We start from the raw sequence: 20,863 nt of genomic DNA, 5'->3' as shown, positions 1-20,863 counted from the left end.
GGCAACTGCAGATTCCAAGGGCTTGGGTTCCCTTCTCGTGTCCGCTGGAGGAACACAAGGCCTCTCTTTGCCATGGCTTGTAGGAACTCTCCTTGGAACAAGCTGGCCAGCAGCAAGCACAGAGCGCAGAGGCCCACCATGAAACTCACACCCTTCAATGCACTCCCCCAAGCAGGCTTTTGCTGGTTGAGCGTGGAAGGCTCTAGAATCAGACTGCCTGGGACACGAATCCTCAATCTCTCCCTTACAAGTGGTTCACGCTAGGAAGTTACTTAACCTCTTCACAGTACAGTACTTACCTTATAAAATAATTAAGTTTGAGCATTAACAGGGCCCTCAGCAGCTGTTCATTTTGTCTAAATATGTGCATGATTTGGAGCTACCTAAACCCCACACACACACACACACACTAACAAGTCACAGTGGAGGCAGATTTCAAACATCTCCGGCCCATGACTCATTCCGTTGTGTAGCAGGCCCCAGGCCGTGTCCTCTGCTCTCGTTTATGTATCCATACTAAAGCCTCCAGGCACTTTGCAGAAACCCCCAACCGGCTAGAGACGCTCCATTTGTCTCACTGTTCCAGAAAGAGACTCAGTGGAGAAGGTAGCGTTGGGCTCTTCAGTGATAGAAGAAAGAAGTCAACTAACAGAGGCAACTCTGGACCGAGGAGGAGCTTCACCACACACACACACACACACACACACACACACACACACACACACACACACACGAAGAGGCATTTCACGGTCCATCAGAACATTTCCACTCACGAACGACCCTGTCTGGCTTGTCCCCCACCCCAGGTTTGGCGTCAGCTGCCTGCTAGAAGGCCCTGGCAGGGGCCTCTCATCTCGAGCCGTCTGGTTCTTTACTCCAGCCTGTTTCCACATATTAACACGCCCCGCACCATCTCATAAACCTTCCCGTTAGAAATGTCATGGGAACTCAACTGAGGCACCCCGGGGGCCGGCCATATGCCTGCCCGCTGTGTTATTGTAAGTTGTCGAGTCTCCACCTAGTGGCCAGGCGTCGCGAGGGAAAAGGATCGGAGATCCGGACTGCGCTGAAGGGGAAGACAGGATGTGCCAATGAGCACTTGATAGGCTGTTCTGGTAAACACCAAAATGTGGCGGCCCCTGGCCGGCTTAACCACTCATCATTTCAATCATGCCCAAGTTTTGCTGTTTAGGGGGCGGGGCTCCTAAAGTCCCATTCACAGGTCTCAAGACCTCTAGGCTCCTCTGGGGCTTGCTGAGGGGGAAGGTTTTCCAGGGCATCCTGCCTTCTTTTGTTTTTGTATGGAAGTAGTGGTCTTATTAATTCTCCTCATGGTCCTAGTTGTCCACACAAGGACTTAATGATTACTATTTTTTTCTTAAGTCTCCTTCCCTAGGAGTGAGAACCACACACAGCTCAGAATAAGAATCAAATGCTGCGCCGCGCGGCGGTGGCGCACGCCTTTAATCCCAGCACTTGGGAGGCAGAGCCAGTCAGAACTCTGTGAATTCAAGGTCATCCTGGTCTACAGAGCGAGATCCAGAAAAGGCACCAACGCTACACAGAAAAACAAAAAACCCTGTCTTGAAAAAAACCAAAGGGGGAAAAAAAGAATCAAAAGCGGTTCTGTTTTCTATTTACTGAAGTTACTCCCAAGTCTTTAATGCTTACTCATTAACACCAGAGTCAAATCTGCATCACGCAGACTCTGGAAAAAACACTTTGAAACTCTGCACATCTTTGCATAAATGGCGGTCTTTTAATTAGGGAGCAAGGGTTTCGGATTCAAGGCCAGGAGATGATCACCGAGGAAAACAGCTTCTAGGGAGAGACACTGTCAACCTCACATGAGAAGAGATGGTAACACATTTTACTTAGCAGGTCTGTGTCGTCATGGGGCATTGGGAGGCTGCTGTGAGTGAAAATCTCTGGAGTTCGGCTCCAAGAAGCTATAACGTGGCGTGATTTGCGGGTCATCCCCTCTTTCGTCCTCCCTGGGACTGTAAGTTCCCCCCAAACATTGCATCTTTGTATTCTGCTCTAACACCAGTTCTGAACCTCCATATGGAAGCTGAATACATGGCAGGGGCGTGGGGGCCGGGGGGAGACTTCATGGACCCTAATGAGGACACCGGATGATCTGGTAGTTAACCCTCATTTTCTGCAGGACTGTTTTCATGATCCCTGCCAGGACCAAGTTAAGCACATTAGTGGCATCAGCTCAACTCTGTGTTGTCTCTGCCGTTTATGTTACAGACAAGAAAGGTTCGTAACTTCTCAAAGTCCTTACAAGCTGGGGAAGTTCAGAGCTGGGCCCTGTCTGACCCAAAGCCTCGCCCATATTCTGTCCATCAGAACCCACTGCCTCAGTTTCCAACAGCCAGAACATTTTCAGCTATCAGCTCAAGTAACTCAGACTGATGGCCCACTATTCTGGCATGTTTCTCTGGGTTATGGAAGACAGACAGCTATGAAACACAAACTATTAACATTCATTTAGCTTATCCCTTCAAATACTCCCCCACATGGAACGTGTCCCTTTATATAAGTGGATACATGTACCCCTGTATACCTCCAGATTAGCGTGGATTTCTATTTAAAAGGACTGTCAACAATTGAATTATCCTGAAATACAGCCCCTGACCACTAGGGGTCTCTCATCCAAAGCAACTGTAGGCGAATTTGCAGCTGTGCGGGTATCATACATTATACACGCTCCTGCCACGTGAACATATGCATTCTTCTTTGTTAGGGAGCTTAGCTGTGTGAGTTCTGTCCAGATGTGCGTTTTCTGTTCTGACAGGGCTCGCTGCGAAGATGGCACAGGACTTCAGGCATCATGCTCTTGCTCTCCATTTTTTTTTTTTTGCTTTACACAGGAAAGAACACTAGCTCCAAACTCTTCGAAGCATTATTAAAAATAAGGAGCAAGATAGCTGCAATTTTCTTTATGAGACAGGGTCTCACTGTGTACCCTAGGCTGGCCCCAAATTTACAGTCCTCCCACTCACATGTCACAAGTAATGGGATTATAGGTATGCGCCATCAGACCCAGCTTAGATTTTTAGATTCCACATACGAATTTAAAATGAGATTAATCTGTAATGTACGTATAAACTTATTACCTTTTGCAATTAAACACATTTTCTTTGGGTATGGTGTTATGCATGGTATTCGTGGTTAAACCCACTTTGTACATGCGCAACAAATTCTCTACCCTGAGCTACAGGCCCACCCAGCAATATTAGGATTGAAACCCCTGGAGTTCCCGTCTGGCCCTGTGGGTCTAGGCTTCCTTGAACTCTGTGCACAAGGAAGGGAGATTTGGTGGTGATGGAGGCAGCTCTGCCCGCTCCCCTGCCCCCGCCCTCTGTTAATAAAGGACGTTTACCGGATGCCTCTGGCCCACCCAAGGTGGCCCCGCGTCCCACCGTCACAGACGGCAGGTCTCCGGTTAATCGGACGACACATACCGAGGCTGACGGCGACTTCATCTAGGGAGATGGTGGTTTTCTCAGTCGACAGCGGGTAACTTGGATAGCGAGCTAGAAACTTCTGGCACAGCAGTCCTAAACTCTTCTGTTTTCTGCTTGGCCTTTGCTTTTCGTAGTCGTCCACAGTACCATCACCAACGACATCGAGCTACAGAGGGGCCGACAGAAGGGAGGGGGGAAGATGCCATGGTTACCACCTTAGTTTCGGATGTTAGGAAGCTGTTGGCAAAGTGGTCCCAATCCACACCATTCAAGATGCCAGAGCAAACAACTTCTAGTCTTATTTTCTTAACGCTTTCCCTATTATCTTCTCTGGACTAAGCTGGTTTTTTGCTCACAACACCAGGCTCATGGTTACAACTCATGGTTACGTAAAACAGTTAACGTCCGTCCTGGGCAGGTCGTTCCACCCTTGCCCCTCATAGGTGAGTGGACCAGGCAGTAGCGGCGGCAGCGGCAGGCAATTGCTGGAAATGTAGTCACATCTCAGGTCTCATCCTGGACCCGCTGCATCAAAATCTGCTTTTCCAGATTCTGGGTGACTGTGAACATGAGCTACAGTGACCTGTTAAACTGTCACATATTCCAAGATGGACCAAATCTTGGTGAAACCCCACCAAGGCCAATGAGTCAAATTCTTTTTTTGTTCAGAACTTTTTGTTCTGAGTATATTTCAGGTAGCGTTCTTGTCTCTACCCACATTTAAACAGGTCTCCAGGGGAAAGCAAAGGCTTTTCAATAGACAGACCCAAAGGAGAAGGGTGGTAAGATTATCTCAATAGATCGAGAAAAAGCTGTTGGTAAATCGCATGTTGCACATTCATGAAAATACAAAAGCTAATGTCTGGCTAGCTGAGAAACCTTGGAAGTATTCCCTTAAGACCAGGATGCCCTTGTCACTGGCCCTCTTCTGTGTTATGCAGGAAATCCTAGTCATATGTTGGGACAAGAAAGAAGAAATTGAGGCCGGGCGTTGGTGGCGCACGCCTTTAATCCCAGCACTCGGGAGGCAGAGCCAGGCGGATCTCTGTGAGTTCGAGGCCAGCCTGGGCTACCAAGTGAGCTCCAGGAAAGGCGCAAAGCTACACAGAGAAACCCTGTCTCAAAAAAAAAAAAAAAAAAAAAAAAAAAGAAAGAAGAAATTGAAGCAAGGACTGAAAAGCACAAACAAAACCTTTTCGTTCTGAAAAGGATATGAGGGTTCACTCAAAAAAAATTTTACAAAAATAAGAGGAATTAGCAAGACAGTTGAATACAAGAAGTGATATTTTAAACCCAAGCTGTATGCCTATACAGCAAGAGAAATAAGTGGAAAAGACAATATTTATAGAAGCAATGAGAATGATATGGTTTTTAGGAGTGTGGGAGCTTGTTTTCAGGTCCCTCGTGGCTTTACCCAGCAGGTCCCCATAGAGGATGATCAGGACCACGGGCCTGAGTGCAGGTGTCTGAGATGGTCTGCACTTGACTGTGCTGGGGGAGGAAGTCTTTTGCTCCACCCCCTGGCGTCTCTATAAATACTCTTGGGGCAGAGACAGTCAGGGCCTGTTGGAATAGGTTCCAGGCCCTTTCGAGACTATCCTGTATTTTCTATCTGTTTATCTCCACAATCTAAATCCTTCTATCTAATATTTCCTGCTGCTCGAACTCAAGAAAACTCTGGGGAGCTGTGGGGCTGGTGGGTAAACACCCCACATAACAAAAATCATTTTATGGTTGGGGGTCACCATAACATGAGGGCCACAGCCTTTAGGAAAGTTGAAAAGGACTGTCTTAGAGAGCACTTACAATTGGTGACGCGTGCCATTTTCATGGATAGGAGGCTCGGCACCATAGAGAGGTTAATACTTTTCCAATCAAAACAGTCAAATGATTCCTATTAAAACCCAAATCTAGAGCCAGGCGGTGGTGGCGCAGGTCTTTAACCCTAGCACTCAGGAGGCAGTCAGGCAGATCACCTTGAGTTTGAGGCCAGCCTGGTCTACAGAGAGGTCCAGGCCAGCCGGGTTTACCTAGTGACACTTTGTCTGAAAAGCAAAAGCAAACAGCCAATCGGAAGCATACACGGAAGAAAAGGTCAGGAACAGTTTACACATCTTAAGAATATGGTGAAGCTGGACTTTGCCTGCTGGTCTCAAGCAGGCAAATGGGCAAAGGCTCGCACATACATGGAACTTTGACAAGACAGATACCACATTGCCAACTGGAAGAGAGAGAGCTCCTGAAAAATGTACACACAACAAAACATATAGACACCAAAAGCTGTGTTCTTAACTTACATTACATTTGAAAAACAATCCCAAAAGGACTGAAGACTTTTTTTTTTTTTTTTTTTTCGAGACAGGGTTTCTCTGTGTAGCTTTGCGCCTTTCCTGGAACTCGCTTTGTAGACCAGGCTGGCCTCGAACTCACAGAGATCTACCTGCCTCTGCCTCCCAGAGTGCTGGGATTAAAGGCGTGCGCCACCACTGCCCGGCTGGACTCAAGACTTATAGAAAGCAAATTATAGTAAAGAAAATGTAGGAGAATAAGATTCTAACCTTACACTAGAGAAAGATTAAAGAGATACAAAAAGATCATCCATAGTTATTTATTTTCTTATGTGTACATGTGCATTGCCCACAGAGGCCAGGAGAGGGCCCTGGAACCTTCTGGAACTAAGAGTTCCAGAGGGTTGTGAGCCACCATGTGGATGCTGGGAACTCATATCATTGGCAAGAGCAAGTGTCCTTAAGCACTGAATCATCTCTCCAGTCCCCAAAAGACCGCCCGCAAAAGGGAGATTTTAGGGATCAGAGAGATGGGAATCAGTGGTTAAGAGCATTGGCTAATTTTGCAGAGGACCCAGATTTGGTTCCTAGCATCCACGGGGCAGCTCAGAACCATTTTAACTTCACTTCCAGGGGATGCGAGGCCCCCTTCTGGTCTCCATGGGCATCTGCTCGCACGTGGTGCATGAACAGAGAAGCAGGCACACATATAAGTGAAAAAAAAAAAAATTAGAATGAAAAAAATCTTAAAAAAAGCCGGCCAGGTGGATCTCTGTGAGTTCGAGGCCAGCCTGGGCTACCAAGTGAGTTCCAGGAAAGGCGCAAAGCTACACAGAGAAACCGTGTCTCGAAAAAACCAAAAAAAAAAAAAAAAAATCTTAAAAAAAGAAGAAAAGGTTTATCCACAGAACCGTCTTAAACTTACGAGCTTTGTGAGCTGAGAACCAACAGAAAGGGGGAAAAAAAAACAAATACCAGCTGAACCAAGATATATGTAATATAAGTAGCACAAGTCATTGATGACAGTTTAGTGTCAGGAATATACAACCATCTCCTAGAAATCACTATGAGAGAGAAAAAGACAACCCACTACAAACCGACACACACAGACAGGCATGGAAGAGAAGAGGAAAAACCAGGGCGGCCAGCAGTCACATGCAAAGAAGCTTACTCTTAGGAGCCACAGAAAGACACAAGGCACCCAGTAACTTGACAGAGGGACAAGGGACAAGTTTCAGAGACATGGGTCATCAGGGTTTCACATGCCTAGTGGAGACAGGCAGGTGCTTGGGAAGCAAGATGGCACCCACCAGCCTGTGACTGTGTGCACAGCCAAGGACAGCACCTCTGCTAATGGTGAACACAGTCATCCTCAAACTTTGCACCCACAAGATCACTTTATGTTCCTAAAATTACTGAGGACCCCAGAGAGCTTTCTGAGTCTTTTTTTTTTTTTTTTTCTGTTTGAGACACATTTTTTTTTTTTTTCCTCTGTAATCCTGGCTTTCCTGGAACTTGCTCTGTAGACAGGCTGGCCTTGAACTCACAGAGATCTGCCTGCCTCTGCCTCCCAAGTGCTGGGATTCAAGGCAGTGGCTGGTGTGAGTTTTATCTAGCTATCTATTGTCTATATTTAACACAGTAGAAAATAAACCGAGATAGCTACACTGTTGAGAGAAGGTCAGGGCTTACATATTGTTTCAAATCTCTTTAGCACTGGAGTCACAGAAAACTGGAGTCTATGCTCGTTTTTGTATTAATGTGTTACAATGTCCACAACTTTTTTTTTTTTTTTTGGTTTTTCGAGACAGGGTTTCTCTGCGTAGTTTTGCGCCTTTCCTGGAGCTCACTTGGTAGCCCAGGCTGGCCTTGAACTCACAGCGATCCGCCTGGCTCTGCCTCCCGAGTGCTGGGATTAAAGGCATGCGCCACCACCGCCCGGCTCAATGTCCACAACTTTTAATCACTCAAGTTTCAGTGTAGAAGAGAATGGGAGTTTAATAGGCAGACATCTTAGTATTATCCAGGGGATCTGATGCCTCTTCTGGCCCCCGTGGGTACTGCATGAATGTGATACACATAGAGACAAGCAGATACACATTAAAAAAAAAAAAAGCCCTCTGAAAAGATCCGTTAGGAACAAAGAGGTTGCCAGATAGTAGTTTGAGAACCACGGCTGTAGGAAATGCTAGTCATGCACACTAGGAGATACGAACAAAGCTGTATATTTGTATCGTGCCCAAGCTGCAAACCACCTCAGTGGCTACAGCCAGGAGAGATGAGTTAGTCACGGTGTTCACTGCATTGTAATGAAAGCAGAGCTGTAACTGTGAAAAACCATGACTGATTCTTGAGACTGTGCTGGCGGAGACAGCAAACCCAGCCAGGAGTAGTAACACATGACTTTAATCTCAGCACTTGGGAGGCAGAGGCAGACGGATCTCTATGAGCTGGAAGCTAGCCTGGTCTACAGAGTGAGTTCCAGGACAACCAGAGCTATATAGTGAGACCCCGTCTTTAAAAATAAACAAACAAAAACAAAAAACAAACCCAAGATGAGCGAATAACTATAATAGCTTCAACTTTACAAAGCTTGAAACCCCAACAGAACAGGAACAGCCCAAACAACAATCTATAAGAGCACATACTTATACATATATAATAGAGTGACTTAAAAATGGCAAGAGGATGGTAAATTCAGCATCATTATTTGATATAAATTCATACTGCCCTGTGCTTAGGGAAGGGAGGAAGCCTCCTGAGTCTTAAAGGTATCATATACTAAAGGTATGTTATGTGATAAGACAGTCTTATCAATGATACTAAAAAGCCTGCATTTATGGCCATTCACATTTTAGGCACTTAAAGTCATGAACCTTTATAGTAATGGATCAGTTAAAATCTTATGAAGTCTGGTTAGGAAACCAGAAATAAAACTGTTTTAGGGACATCTAAAATAAGTAGTCCTACCAGAGGAAGGTATCAATACTTTGTTACAGATTATTAACATCTCTCATTGGGTGACTTTCACTTTCTGTATTTTAATCAATAGAAAAAAAAAAAAGGAACAACAAATATTTGGGTATGCCTGAAACAGACCAAGAGCAGACCCCAGGGAAACCAGAGCAGGGAGCATCATGACCCCCACTTTCTGGACCCGGAAGCTAATGCACTTAGCCACACTCACTTGCGATCTGAGTTCATGGTCGCTGAAGCCGGGCCTCCTGTGGTTTCCAAACCAAATAAAATATGGAAAGGAGGCCAAGGAAAAGACCAGACATATAAGAGGAGTGATGGAGACTTTCTGGCATTAAGCGCAAAGGAACGGCTCTCTAACTGCAGGATTTGCATTTAGCTACACAGAGGGATCTCTACCATGGTAGTGGCATGTGTGGTAGACAGTGGCATGTGTGGTGGGTGGTGGCACATGTGATAGATTAAATTCATTTTGCTCTGTTAGCTTCAAGTTGTAAGTTGTGACCTCTCTCTCTCTCTCTCTCTCTCTCTCTCTCTCTCTCTCTCTCTCTCTCTCTCTCTCTCTTTTTTCCCAATTTCTATATTTTGGCAAATTTTACAGCTTAAAAAAAATACTCCAAAAAGGGGAAAAAATAGTTAAGAAGACTCTAATCTGGAAGTGATTTTTCTTGGGAGGTCCCAGAAAAAGGTTGGTGGGAGGGAAAACAACTGACGGTTAAGTCTTTTAAAAACAGTATGAATACGCTGTTTATTGAGCAGCTCCACATCTTTGTGCGGCATGCAATTTAAGGGCGGCCTAAGAGCCTTCCACGTTGATTGGGAACTAGGCATGTGGCTTGGTGGCAGAGGGCTTGCCTACTGTGTATAAAGCCCCGGGTTGAATCACTAGCAGCTGCGGTGGTTTGAAGTAAGAACGGACACAGCCTCATATACCTGAATGCTTAGTCATCAGGGAGTGGCACTGTTTGAAAAGGATTAGGAGGTGTGGCCTTGTTGTGTGTCTCTGCGGGTAGGTTCTGAGGCTTCAGAAGCCCACGCCAGGTCCAGTGTCTCCCTCTAGGCCAGCAAATCAGCAGGCCAGTAGCTCTCAGTTACTTCTCCCGAGTCGAGTACACTGCCATGTCCCCCACCATGATGATAATGGACTGAATCTCTGAAACTGTGAGCGAGCCTCCAATCACATGCTTTCTTCTATAAAAGTTACCTTGGTCATGATGTCTCTTCACAGCCACAGAAAAGTGGCTACAACAGCAGAAATACATATGCACACGCACACATACACTTGTACACACACACACACACACACACACACACACACACACACACACACACACACACACTCTCCCCCAACAAAAACCCCACACCCAACCAATCAACCAACAATAAAATAAAAAAGAATTCTCCCAACAAAAAACCCAAGCAGATAAAATTAAAGAATTTTACATTAAATTGGCCTAACTTGATAAAGTCACAAACTATCAAACAGAATAATAAAACTTCCCCAGTCAAAATTATTGAAATTAAAAATTCACAGCAGTGCTTAAAACAAAAAACAAAAAAACCAAGTTTCTTTATTGAATCAAATTACTAATACATTATTTTTAAAATGAGGTCTGGTTAAGGGAGGAAAGAAATTAATTATGAAAAATAAGAATCTAAGTGAAAATTCAGCTGTTAACAAAATGATGCCATGTTTAATTAGCACTGGGTTTGACTGGACAGGCATCCTATTTCTTTTTAATAATCTGGTAAATCTTTGAAGTCTCAGAAAGTCCTACGAGCATGGCTAGTTACCTGCAGGGAGCTCACAAACGCATCCTCTTTATTCTCAATGGGTCTGAACAGCTCCTTTTTCTTCTCCCGGTCTCTTATGTCTGGGCTGGCGGCGCTGATGAGCATCTTGAGGTTGGCCGTGGGCGTCCATGGTTCCACCTGCTGTTGCCGGTCGACCGGCTTCACTGGAGTAATGGGACTTCTTTCTGGGGTAAAGATTCTCTGCTTGGACAGATCAATCGGTTCGTTTTTCATCGGAGTCTTTGGGGTCATCCTGGATCGATCAACAAATATATTTTCCTATTTAAAGAAAAGAGAACTGTGAGCGAGGTTAGGAAAGGGCAGGCGCCAGCTAAGGGTAGAGTTCGTTCCACCCGGACTTGGAAATCCAAAACATACGTTCAAGGGTGGAAAGAATCCGGACTGGATAAACGAAAACTGGAGAGCTCCATGAGCATGGAACAGTGCCTCCATGGAGACATTCCATTATATCTGCTGCTCCTTTTACACAAATTTTTCATGAAGTGTCGGTATGAGAAGTCACAAATCTATCTGTCACCAACAGACGCTCATAATAGTTGGGAACGAGGAAGGCCAGTTGAGACTTTTTTTGCTCCTCAGCGCCATGTTTTTCAAAGCCCAGTCGAGAACAGCTAGCTACCCCTGTGTAGTTCAGTGTTCAAAAGCCACCAGCAACGGGACAGGTTAAAGGGACAGAAGCCAGCAAAATACCAGCGTCAGCTAACCCGAGAGCTGTATGTTCTCTAACCATTCACAGCGAGGGACTAGTTATTTGCTTGTTTTGTGTTTCCTGAGTTCTGCACATTGCTAAGCCACCTTTACCTCATAGGACTTTTTTTTTAAATGGTTTTTGAGACAGGGTTTCTCTGTGTAGCTTTGGAGCCTGTCCTGGAACTCACTCTGTAGACCAGGCTGGCTTCAAACTCACAGAGATCTGCCTGGCTCTGCCTCCCGAGTGCTGGGATTAAAGGTGTGCGTCGCCACGCCCGGAATTCCAGCAGACATGATTTACCATTTGAGCTCGTTACTTAAATCAGCCTACCGCCTCTGCCACAAGTGAGACCTCCAACAGGTCAGTAGCTTAGACACCCCAAAGGAGGGATCCAATTGCTAAGAAAGGTTTTTAAGGGTCAAGGTTTTGCTTTTCAACTTTTGCAGTCTTGAAATAGTTTGTGAAGCGGCACCAGTTCCCACACCATATACTTCACGTATCCTGCCTCAGACAACTATTAGAAAGGGTTCAAGTGTTCTCCCATTGAAAACCAGAAAGAGCTTTCTCTTCCTCTGGTAGGATTCTCTTCCTGTCAACAGAGACTCACGGGATGACAAAGGAGGAAGGTTCGACATCTCACACTTTTCCTGCACGTGTATTTATTCCCCTACAGCTACTGTAAGCTCCAGTCCTGGCTGATCAGTGGTTAAAACAGTCCCGTTCTGTAAGGAGGCCCACAACCAGGAGTAATGAGTGTTTGTGGTCACAGGCCAACCAACGTCTGTCCGCTGGGTCAGCAGAAGCCGCCAGCTAGCTAGCTACGGTGACACTCCATTGTTCTGTAATGTGGTGGAGTGGTGGAGGTGATGAGGTCTCACACCTCAGCACCAGGAAGCAACAATCCTGGGAGAGCGTTGCTCAGGTCTGGTAACAAGCCCCCGCTGGGGAGCCATCCTGACGATGACTACAGGTGAAGCCTCCAGGGAAAGGATTGCTTGATACACGTCACACCCTGTTTCCTGGACTCGTCTCGATCCCTAAGCTAATTCTTGGGCAGTGCTAATGTTGTTTGTTCCAGTTTATATAACCTCGGGTATAGAGGTGAAGTCAGTGGCCTGACGTCACACACAGCAGCCCCAGAGCACGCCAAAGGCAGCTGAGTGCATCGTTCTGGGCGCCAAGTCGAAGGAAACTACCTTTTCCTAAGTTCCGGGGGAGGGACCCAGTAGAACTGGAAAAGGCAGTATGAGGGAGTGGTTGAACATGCAGGATCTCAGGCCAGCGGGCAAGTTCCTCCTCCCCTTACTGTATTCCCATTTACTCAACTGAAAAAACGAAGCTCATGAAAACGCCAACCTCAAGGGTCCAGACTAGTTCACGAGTGCATGGTGAACACCCGATATAACTTAGCTATTACCTTTTCCCCTTTCCCATTCTCTCCCATTTGCCCTGGCTCTTAGCGCTAATACAATACAGCATGCTGCGCTGTATTAGATTACAAGGTCTTCAGCTTCCTGGATGGATGTCTTGTCTCTACAATGAGCCTGCCCTTGTGGAGGCCAGTTCCACGTGTCATATTCACTTGATGCCTTGCCCATTACAGGTGTTGAATGAACATGATGTCTTGCCAAAAGGTACCCTCAAGGCACAAGGTGTGTCCCAGGCTTCTGAGCAGACAGACTCTCTCTCCCTTCTGTTCCCAGGGTACATGTCCACACAGGAATGAGTCTCTTAAGTTTCTCTGTGGTGAGGGAGCAATTCAGAATGAATCATTTCTTCAGTTAGATACGTTTTAAAAAAAAATGTATGGTTTATTTGAGAGAGTGAGAGCGAAGTTAGGAAATGTGGTTGGGTTAGGACTATAGGACACCTGTGCTGGATGGTCTCACGTCAACTTGAACTAGTCAATTGAAAGGCGGAAACCTCAACTGAGAAAATGCTCCCACAAGATCTAGCTGTAAGGCGTTTTCTTAATTAATGATTGACATGGGAGGGCCCAGCCCATTGTGGGTTGTCTCATCCCTGGGCTGATGGTCCTGGGTTCTATAACAAGGCAGGCTGAACAAGCCATGAGGAAACAAGCCAGTAAGCGGCATTCCTCCATGGCCTCAGCATCAGCTTCTGCCTCCAGGATCCTGCTCTGTTTGAGTTCCTGTCCTGACTTCCTGCAATAAGGAACAGCGATGGTAAAGTGTAAACCAAGCAAACCCTTTCTCCCCTGACTTGCTTCTTGGTTATGGTTTTGTCGCAGCAATAGAAACCCTAACTCAGACAACACCTTTACGTCAAAATTTAAAATGGCGCACAAATTGCGCGGTGAGGTCCCAGGATAGGCAAGAAAGTCAGCTATGATCTCTTCACCCACGGTGCCACCTGTCTGTACTGCCTCCCAGAGACTGTGTGAGAGGCAGAGCAAAAGGGACTGGAATAGGTACAGACCCGGTTATTCCTTCCGCTTGGTTCCATGTTTCCATACATACACAAAACACAGGGTCCGGACTAATCGCCAAGACTTTCTAGTAATGTGCCCATTGGCATAGCAGACACTCGATGCGCCCAGGTCTCTTCAGGAATGAATGAGTCAATCTCCCAGCTGTTGGAAGCCATGCCAACAGTACACGCCCTTGGCTGGATCGCTTTGGCTCCAGAGGGACCATGAACCCCGAAACCACACCCCTTCCTGGGAGGCCAACACCGAACCCAGTGACTGGTGAAAGTCCCACCAGCAGGCAAAGCTCTGGTCTCCTCACCGGCTCAGGACAACTCAACAGGGCCACCTTGAATTCCTTACTGTGTAACCTCAGGATTCCATCGAGACTCAAGGGCAGCTCCGTTTCTTCCTCTGTCTAATTCCGCTCCTTTCCACTCTCTTCCTTCCTCTGCTACAATCCTAGGCACCCACAAGTCTCCTGCACACCACACTCACGTGAGATCCGCTTGCAAGGAAATCGGATCTGCAACATCTTGGACACCACTTCGGTCAGAGAATCCAGAGAAACGCGAGTCATAAAATGGTCTCACAGCCCTCAGATATAAAGGAGGGAACAAACCTGGGTTTATCTGCCACCGCGCCGCGCTGAGTATCAGCTCAGACAATAAAGCAAAACCCTGCCATCTGGGAAATGCTTTGCAAAGTGTTCACCATTATAATTAATAAGGACCAGTACTAGGGCCATGGGGGAGCATGCTATCTATATATTGCCATAGAAAAGGCTTGGAAGCTAAAAGGCCTTGGTTCTCAACTTGCTTATGTCTCGATATAGCTTTGATTATGCAACCTTATGTCACATATATGACCACCAGCTTTGTAAGACCCTTATGGTGTCTGACTTATCTTGTCTCTACCGCCTCTTCATACACAGCTCACACATTGTCCCATTGGCTTTCTTCAAACCTGCCCTCCGTTACACCCAAGGCCTTCCACGGAACATCGCCTTCTCTCTAACACCGTAAACAGAGCTCCGTCTGTGGAAACCCGCCTACTGTTAAAGGCTCACTGCAAAGACTCCATGTTAGGAAGTGTCCCCTGGCTCCTGGCCATCAACTCTCTTTTCTGCCAGAACACACTTTCTAGAAAGAGCAAGCCACATTGAGACCTTCCTCTGGTCACCTTCCAGGAGGTTCCCCAACCATTAGTCTGTCCCAATCCATGATGTTCCCTCGGGTCACCTCTTGGTTGCCCATCTTGCTTCCCCCATCAAGGTGGTAAGGTTGGCAGTGATTCTTGGCGCCATAAAATCTGGACATGAGCTTCCGAGACACTATTATGTCTTAGCTCTCTTTACTTCTGACTTCACCTTCTCAGTCTCCTTCATTGGGTTCCTGTTTCTACTCTTACAAACCGCAAGAGTCCATATCCAGACCCCCAGCTCTCTTCACTCTCTGGACGGGTTCACCCAATCTCATATACACGGCTTCAAAGTCGAACTATATGCTCACGGTTCCAAGCTTGGTTCCAAGGCCATCATCCATCACCTGTCAAGAATTCTAAAACCAGCCAATCAGCTGCCCGCTGCCAGCTGCTAACTGTCTGCATATCACAAGGGCACAGGCATATGCCAAGCTGAACCCACCGGCTTCCTTGGCGACTTCCCAAAGAACACACATGGAAACTCAGGGTGGTATCAGCCTGTTAATCTAGCCTCACAATTCTCCTGCCTCAGCCTCTAGAGTGCTGAATTACAGGCATGCACCATCAGGTCCAGCATGCTTCTGCTTCCCTACTGGCTTCCCCTCCTCTCACATTCCAGAGCAGTAGCGTGCATTCCCTCCAAGCCCAATGCATGCACCAGCAATTTCATCAAGTCCTCTTAACAGCTCCATCCTAAGCACTCACCTCTCTGCCCCAAACTGTCCATTTCCTACTTTTGATATCAATCAGGATTGGTCAGTCTGTTTATTACACCATAACCAAGAACAGTAAGGTTGGGTGGTAATGTTAAAAAGTTCTTCTTTTTTTTTTTTCAAAATAAGTTTCTCTGAGGGTGCTCAGGAGATGCGTGCATCATACAGTACATGCATGCATCATACAGTACATGCAGCTCTGGACCGATGTGCGTCAAGAAAGAGGTCCTCTAAAGGACGTGGGATCCAGTGATTCTCCTCCAGAGGCATCTTCAGAAGGAATAGCTTTGCCTCCCTGGCTTCTGGCCACTCTGGAGTTCTCAGAGGCCCAAATCTTGTTGCTTTTGTCTGGAATGTTCCTTTCACTGAATCTTTTGGTGTAGGTTGACTTTCCTTACCCAGTAAGGCTTAACCCAAATCCTACCTCCCCCGGAAGCTTTCCAATGTCTGTCATGTATTTCTTCCTCTATTCTGAGAGTGTAATATAGTTGGCTACTTTTCCATCTGGGTCTCTGAAAGCCTCTCAGGTAACCAAAGGGCAAGTTATGATTGGACTGTCATTTTGATTCAGTACAACATGAAGAATGTATACAGCTAGGCACTTCACAAAAACCCAATGGGTGAGGTGTTATTCACGGCTCCACTTTACAGAGGCAACCAATGGACTAAGAAAGGTTAGGGGATATTAACCTCCCCATCTCTAGCCTTTGGAACACAAATATTTGCTGAAAAACCTTAAAAATATGTTTATTTGGGGTTATATAGCTAGTTAATGTCGGAGCAGGAAATCGAACTCGGGTCTCTGTGACTATAAACCCCATGTTCCCACCATCCTTAGGAAACCTCTTTACCCTGGGTTTACCATGGGGAGAGGACAAAGGGCCGCTCCTCCCCCCATGTCCCCACAAAACCACTCTGTTCTCATCTCTTGCCCCCTCTCTGAGCCAGCCCCCTGCTTATTCATTCTAGTTCAAATATCTTAACCACTGTCCCAATCTATTGAGTCATTTGGGTTTCTCTGCACCCCCCTGAGAAACCTCAACAACACTGATTAAGGCAAACGGGGATGGAGGGAGGGAGGGAGGGAATGATCAACCTTTGGGGAAGATAATTGGTAAATCATTGACCAGAAAGAGAAATGGAGTACTGACTTGGCAGACTTTATACATCACACACACACACACACACACACACACACACACACACACACACACACACACACTCTTTCTAGGCAGAACCATCCAAATTTCAAAGGAAAACAGAAAACTCCCCAAACCAAAATTTTGAATATACTCATAAGGTCATATTCTTAGGTAATTTTAAAACCATGTTTTGGTATGTATCTCTCCCCTCTAACAAAAAATATCATATAAAGGCATGTTCTTTGCCACCAGGCAGGTTCATTGTTGACACTAGCCTGAAACTAACACCTGGAGTCCAGAGAGGTTCAATGCCCAAGGAAGTTGCTACTATATATTTATATTTGAGGTTTCTAAAACTGGCTTGTTGTAGCTATTTGCTTTTGCCTACACAGTGCTCAGATTGCACTGCTATATCTTTTCAGCAGGACACCCACTGATTTGCACACCTGTGCTGGTGCAGGCCAAGGTGACAGTGTCGACATTGCTATGGCCCCTTTAGTTGGGAACGTGTTGAAAACACACAGAAGAACATAAAGGAAGAGCGTGGCTCAGCATACAAGAAGCAGAAGGGCTGTAAACTATTCAGAGCAGCTGGGGAGGGTCAGTCACGTTGGCCTTGTATGTTAGTCAGAGACTGTACTCTTGGGAGAACCTCTGTATTGGATTCAATAGGACGAACTCGGCATTTCTCAGCATTTTGACATTAAATCTGGTATTTGTAACTACAAAAGTCTGTTCCAGGGAACTAATATTTCTAATTTCTGCGAAGCATTAGCTAAACTGCCCTTGACAACACTAAGCATTACAAACTGATGGCTTCATCTGGTGTGTCTTTGACTTCGGGAGCTGGTTCCAACACTAATGGCTAGGAGTAGGACTGAGACAATGGTTCTTTGAAACCTCCTTCTATAATGGTCACCAAAACTTTGCTGTATATAAGATGAAAGCTAAGCATCACCATGTAAAATACGTTAGAGATTTAGGTATGTATATGTGCTTACCTTTTGTGCATTTTCTGCATCTTCAACGGCAAAATCTAGTCTGGCCTGCCTGGGGCTGATCAAGTCTTTTAGTGTTAAACAATTCACCTCCATCTGGAACACACAATTACATCAGCAAACGACGTTACATCGATTCCCCCCTCCAACAACAAAAATGCCACTTGCGAACATCAACTTCCCCTTCCCTGGAGCATTCCTGGGAACTTCCAGGAACGCAGACATCCTCCGATCCTCATTAAAACTCACATGCACAAACACTTAAAATATACTTAGGAGTCACTGAAAATCTGGGAAGAAGAAAAACTCACCAAACAAACCACTAACTCTTTACAAAAACCAACAGGCAAGGATTGTTACCGAGCAAGGGGGGGTGTTAGGCAAATGTCAGAAAGTTACAGGGTCTCCCAGGTCAGTTAATTTTGGCGCAAAGTGGGAGGAATTCAGCTTTGAGTGGGTTTGAGCTAGGGGGTAGGCTGAAACCCGATCTCAAGACCAACCCGTCTGGGATGCACACGCAGCCTCTCCCCAGGCGTCTAAAGCACACCCCGAGCTGAAATCTTCCCATGGAACCCCTCCCCAGCTCCAATCTTGGGGAGGGGACCGGTCTCTTTCACCCAGGGCTGTAGCCCGCATAACCGCCAGGGCACTCGGACCCGGGGACGGTGGGATGGGAGCCGCGGCGGGTAACCCTTCTCCCCTATTCCCGCCTCCCTTATCCGGGGGCGCTGCACGCTTCCTTACTGCCGCCGCGCGATGGAGGCTTTCCGTCTCCCGGGGGGACACCCGCAGCCGCACCGGTGCGCGGGCAGGGCGTGTAGATCTCAGCGGCGGGCTGGCGGCATGGGGCAGGCTCGCAGATCCCCGGGGCTCCTCCAGCCAGCAGCGACCGCCCCGCCCGGCCGTCCGTCCGTCCGTCGGTCCGCAGGGCGACAGCGTCTCCTCCCCCGCCTTCGCGAAGCTCTAGCCCGGGATCGCCGTCTCCCCGCTAAAACACCTCCTCTGGCGCCTTGAGACTGAATTTGAGCACTGGCCAATGAGCGGCGGCCGGAGGGGCGGCGCCGACCAATGGCGCGGCGGCACCGGCCCGGAGCCCCGCCCCTCGCTGTCTTGGCGCTCGGCGCCGCGCCTTTCCCCCCCGCCCCGCCCCGGCTTCGGGCCCGCCCGCCCGCCGCCCGCCGCCGGATTGTTGTCGCCTCGGCCCCCTCCCCCTTCCGGGTACCTGGAGGCGGTGGCGCGGGAGCGGTTCCCGCGGGGACGCGGGCGCGGACGCGGGAACCCGGGGCGGGGCGGCGCGGGCCAGGCGCGCTCTCCGCGGGGCGTCCTTTTGTTGTGGGACACCGACCGACCCGATCGGTGCCCGGTCGGTCCTCCCGCGTTAGCAGATGGAGCCCCCGGGGTGGAGGAGGGGGGTCTGGGCATGTGGGAGCGCGGGGAGCTCGTGGGGGTGGGAGAAACGATCCGCACCCGCTTGGATGCTGGGGCCGCCGCCCTGCCCCCGGCAACCTGCGGCAGAGGAGTTGCCCGGACCTGCCAGGGCGGCTCCCCACCTAGCACCCCGGGGCCCGGTGGTGACACGTGAACCCTGGCTAACCACCTGGGCTGGGAGCAGATGGTACGCCCGTTAGCCCTGGGAACAACCCTGGAAGCCAACCCCCATAAAGGGCGTTTGGAAAAGGTTTCGTGGTGTTTCTTTCTCAGAGCATTTAACGGACACATGGTCCAGGGAGTGTTATTAGTTTCTTGTCAAGACTAGCTTTTGGGGAGGGGAAAACGGTCAAGGATAGCTTTGGAATACTGCTGATCTGTATGAAGATGTTTCACTTCCCTGGTTTCTTATTTAAAATACGAACATAAGGAAAGGTGGCTGTTTCAACCACACACACCCCCTTGAGAAACTCATCTTTAAGAACTGTTTTGGGTTTGCAGGAAAAATGGATAAGATCCTTTAAAGAGTTCCCACATCTAGTATCCAGTTTCGACCACTTACGTAAATACAGAGCGTTTCTTAAAGTCACTTGTTTCTTCAGGTTTTCATTTTTCCTAATGCTTGTTTTCCTGCTCGAGGACATCGTTTTTGCTCATGTCTCCTAAGCTCTTGGTTGACAGTTTCTTATTATGATCCCGGTGGTGCTTTCCACCAATCCTGGTATTTCGTAGGGCACTCTCAACTGAGATTTAGAGTGGCCCTCTTGAACACAAGCCTACCAGCTTCTCCCCTCCCCCGTAACTTGACTGCAAAGCTATCTTTCTCATTGTCCCTCCTTAGCCTTTGCTCTCAAATATGTACAGTGAGCCATCAGCAGAGTTCAAAATGTTCCGTCATGTCCTTCACTTTTTGCTCCAGGCTGCTGGTAAACACAGCCTGAAAATGGCCACCAGGCCATACCTTCCGAAAAGACCAGAAAGCTTGTAAAACAATCCGCACAAACAAATAAACAACAGCAGCAAAAGTATTTCTACGGCAAATAACAATTTGAGGACTAGAAGGGATGGCTCAGCCAATAAAGTGCTTGTCATGCAAAGAGCGGTCTGAGTTTGCTCCCCAGTAGGCATAGCACAAAGCTGGGTGTGGTGGCGCCTGTTTGCAATCCCAGCATCAGGTAGACAGGAACCGATCCCCGGGGCTTGCGGGCTGGCCTGTCTAGTCTCATCAGTGAGCTTCAGATAAAGGAAAGACCCTGTGTCCAAAACAAGGTGGGGGGTTGGGGAAAGGCTTAATCCGCAAAGTGCTGCCTCAGCAAGCCCGAGGACCCCAGTCCATCACCTATTTAAAAAGCTGGGGGTGGGGAGTTCTGTAACCTAGGCTGCGGAGAGCAGCTGATTCCAGATGCTCATTGGCCAGTCAAGCTCTCCTCGTTGATGAGTGACAGCCCCTGTCTGAAAGGAATGAGTTCATGGAAAAGTACATAAAATGAGGAGAGCTATTGAAAAAAAAGACATCCAGTGCCTACCTCAGGTCTTCACACTGGCATTTACATGTACATCTCCCAAACACACACACACACACACACACACACACACACACACACACACACACACACACACACACACACACACAGTGGCTGGAGAGATGATTCAGGAGTTAAGAGCATTTGCCGCTTTTGCAGAAGAGAAGAGTTCGGTTCCCAGC

At 47.6% G+C, this 20,863-nt stretch overlaps 1 protein-coding gene across 1 annotated transcript in view; it reads right to left on the bottom strand.

The window, feature by feature from the left end:
- Nucleotides 1–18,761, bottom strand: part of E2f7 (E2F transcription factor 7) — a 44,229-nt gene extending 25,468 nt beyond the window's left edge. Inside the window, exons 1-4 of the mRNA XM_006974449.4 lie at nt 18,475–18,761; nt 17,734–17,826; nt 10,535–10,813; nt 3,474–3,642 (exon numbers count right to left, since the gene is read on the bottom strand). Of these exons, the coding sequence (XP_006974511.3) occupies nt 3,474–3,642; nt 10,535–10,813; nt 17,734–17,826 (541 nt within the window). The 5' untranslated portion in view covers nt 18,475–18,761. The remainder of the gene's footprint in view (nt 1–3,473; nt 3,643–10,534; nt 10,814–17,733; nt 17,827–18,474) is intronic.
- Between the last annotated feature and the right edge of the window lie 2,102 nt (nt 18,762–20,863).

The sequence above is a fragment of the Peromyscus maniculatus genome, chromosome 18 (genome assembly GCF_049852395.1).
Source record: "Peromyscus maniculatus bairdii isolate BWxNUB_F1_BW_parent chromosome 18, HU_Pman_BW_mat_3.1, whole genome shotgun sequence".
In the NCBI taxonomy this organism is placed as follows: Eukaryota; Metazoa; Chordata; class Mammalia; order Rodentia; family Cricetidae; genus Peromyscus; species Peromyscus maniculatus.
The sequence above is the reverse complement of the archived record's forward strand: the minus strand, read 5'-3'. Positions and strand labels throughout refer to the sequence as shown.